At 39.4% G+C, this 2,960-nt stretch overlaps 1 protein-coding gene across 1 annotated transcript; it reads left to right on the forward strand.

The window, feature by feature from the left end:
* The first annotated feature begins 796 nt into the window (after positions 1-796).
* On the forward strand, positions 797-2,687 carry LOC136043310 (piggyBac transposable element-derived protein 3-like). The gene has a single exon (XM_065728237.1). It carries the CDS (start codon positions 1,040-1,042, stop codon positions 2,447-2,449), a length of 1,410 nt encoding a protein of 469 aa, XP_065584309.1. The 5' UTR covers positions 797-1,039; the 3' UTR covers positions 2,450-2,687.
* The last annotated feature ends 273 nt before the right edge of the window (positions 2,688-2,960 follow it).

Raw genomic sequence — 2,960 nt, forward strand, 5'->3', positions numbered from 1 at the left:
TTGTTATTTCTTTGTAACCTTAGAATTTTAAGTTGTGGTAGCTTTGTAGTTGTGCTACCTAGTTTGTGACTTTTAGTGATTATTTTTCAAAAAACAAGTGATTTTTCATGATTCTGGTAATTTTTAACAGTAAAGCATAAAAAGTTTAGTGAAATAAATTAGCCCTGAATCTAATTATAGGATAAGGGATATTTTAGTCAAAACGTTACTGAAAGCTAAGAAGACTAAATGTTATCAAACTTTTGACTTGAAGGAAAATGTCTGGATGCAGAAAAGCAAAAAAGTTGGATTCTTTTCTGTTGTTTTATTATCTGTGTGCTGAATCTGATGAAAGATATAAAGATATAGTGTTTGATATAGAGAAAGCTAAGAAAACCTAAACAATTCTTTTGTCCAAGAAACCATACTTATCCAAATATTTGGTCAAATTTGATGGAGACCGGCCTGATATTTGTAAATTTCAATAAAATGATAAATATTACACCTACTTTTTTATTGACATGCATTATATCAAACAACAATTTAAATTAATTTCAACAATTAATGATTTTTTTATTTTTAGTGCTATCATGTCAAAGAGGGAGGAAAGATTATTCAGAAGCCAGACTACACGAAATGCGAACCACATCTTTTCACGGGACGAAGCTGTTCAGTATATTCTTGAACCAGATGGAGAACTGTCTGATCTGGAAATAGAAGACGATGAGGACCTTGACCACGAGGAAGATGATAACGATCCTGACTGGAACCCCCCTGTCGACCCCTCCCTTGAATACAACGTTGATGAAGATGATTTACCTTATCGTGACTGACTCACGTATACATCGTCAACCGAAGTGCATCTCCACCACCATACCCTTTGGTTGCCTCTGTCATTAGTGACCCATCTACCTTTGGTACAGCAACACCTTTCCAATCTTCATCTTCCAGAGAATTTCGATGGAGAAAACAAAACTTTGAATCCCCCGATGTAACCTGGAAGTCTTCTCTTCCTCCACCTCCTCCGGAAATTCCAACCCCTATTGAATATTTCAAGCAGATGTTTGACGATGACATGGTCGAACGCCTTGTTTTTCAGTCCAATTTGTATGCGATGCAGAAGGAGGGTGTCCAACTGAAAGTCACCAATAAAGAGATGGGACAGTTCCTGGGAATCCATATGCTCATGGGCATAATAAAACAGCCCACAATGTCTCAACACTGGAATAGAGCTACAAGGTTTCCCCTCATTGCAGATGTCATGCCCAGAGACAGGTTCAAAACCCTTCGAAGATTTTTTCATGCAAACGATAACCATCTTGCTGTTCCAAAAGGTCAAGACGGCTATGACTCTCTTTTTAAACTTCGGCCGGTTATAGACGGACTGCGAGCAAATCTAACAAAAATCCCTGCAGAGGAAAGGCAGAGTATTGACGAGCAAATGGTCCCTTTTAAAGGAAAGCTAAGGTTCAAGCAATACCTCAAGGACAAACCCCACTCCTGGGGAATCAAGATATTCAGTCGTGCAGGGGCCAGCGGAATCATCTACGACTTTGAGGTCTATACTGGGAAAGGTTCGGTTCCAGTCACTGAGCTTGGTCAGGGAGCAGAGGTTGTGCTCAGACTAGCAGAGGAGATTCCAAGAGACAAAAACTTCAAGCTCTTTTTTGACAATTATTACACAAGTATACCACTGATTCGCGAGCTCCTTTTACACGGGATTCATTCAGCTGGCACCGTCAGGACAAACAGACTGAAAGGTTGCAATATCGAAGCTGACGATTTACTGAAAAAAAAGGGAAGAGGAAGTTTTGACTACAGAGTTGAGACCAATAGCGGTATAGTGGTTACGAAGTGGTTCGACAACAAGAGCGTCTGCATTGCTTCGTCATTTGTCGGCGCCGAACCTTCAGATAACTGCAAACGCTGGGACCGTAATTCGAAGAAGTACGTCGACGTTGTCCGTCCCCTGTGTATTGCTGAGTACAACAAATTCATGGGTGGCGTTGACCTCAGTGATATGCTCATTGAGCTGTACAGGATAGATATACGTGGAAAAAAATGGTATATGCGTCTCTTTTACTATTTCTTGGATCTTTCAGTCGTCAACGCATGGTTGCTTTATCGGCGTCATATGGGTCAGCAAGGCCGAACCCACAATAAGAGCCTCTTAGATTTCAAGAGCGAAATCGCCAACTACCTTACTTCTACAAATGATGGAACTCCAAAGCCTCGTGGAAGACCCCTCAGAGACCAAGACTGTTCCACTCCAAAAAGACCAAAGCTTGCCAAACCAAAGCCATACGATAGTGTTCGCTATGACGGCATCCAGCATTGGCCAGAGGCAGTGGCTGATAAGAAGCGATGCCGGCTCTGCTCGGCTTATGCTCGAATCCAGTGTTTCAAGTGTCATGTTTCATTGTGTCTGGTGAAGAACAGAAACTGTTTCAAAATCTTTCATACCCAATAACTATTTTGTATTTCTTCTTCTTTGTATTGGCATTAAAAATAAATTTCCATTTTAGATCATTATATGGATTTAGTGGCGTGTGACAGCGGAAGATGTCAATTGGAGTCATGACTGTAAGTCTGGAATGAATGAATGAAACTGATATTTTGTATCAAACTCATCATATGTGAGGTCATTTAAGGCTAAAACCTGAAAATGGATTTTTTTCTTTAGCTCTATCATAATTCCGTCCTGAAAGGGTTAAAGGCTCTTTTCCTATGTCAAAAGTTTTAGTTTTCGAGGGTAATAGCTACGTTTGTTGAAAAAATGAAGATATTAGACTATTTTATGATTGCAAATGGTAAAGAATGTGATTAAAGGCTCTTTTCCTATTTCAAAAGTTTTAATTTTCGAGGGTAATAGCTACGTATGTTGAAAAAATGAAGATATTAGACTATTTTATGATTGCAAATGGTAAAGAATGTGATTAAAGGCTCTTTTCCTATGTCAAAAGTTTTAGTTTTCGAGGGTA

Source organism: Artemia franciscana, unplaced genomic scaffold (genome assembly GCF_032884065.1).
Source record: "Artemia franciscana unplaced genomic scaffold, ASM3288406v1 Scaffold_4433, whole genome shotgun sequence".
Classification (NCBI taxonomy): Eukaryota; Metazoa; Arthropoda; class Branchiopoda; order Anostraca; family Artemiidae; genus Artemia; species Artemia franciscana.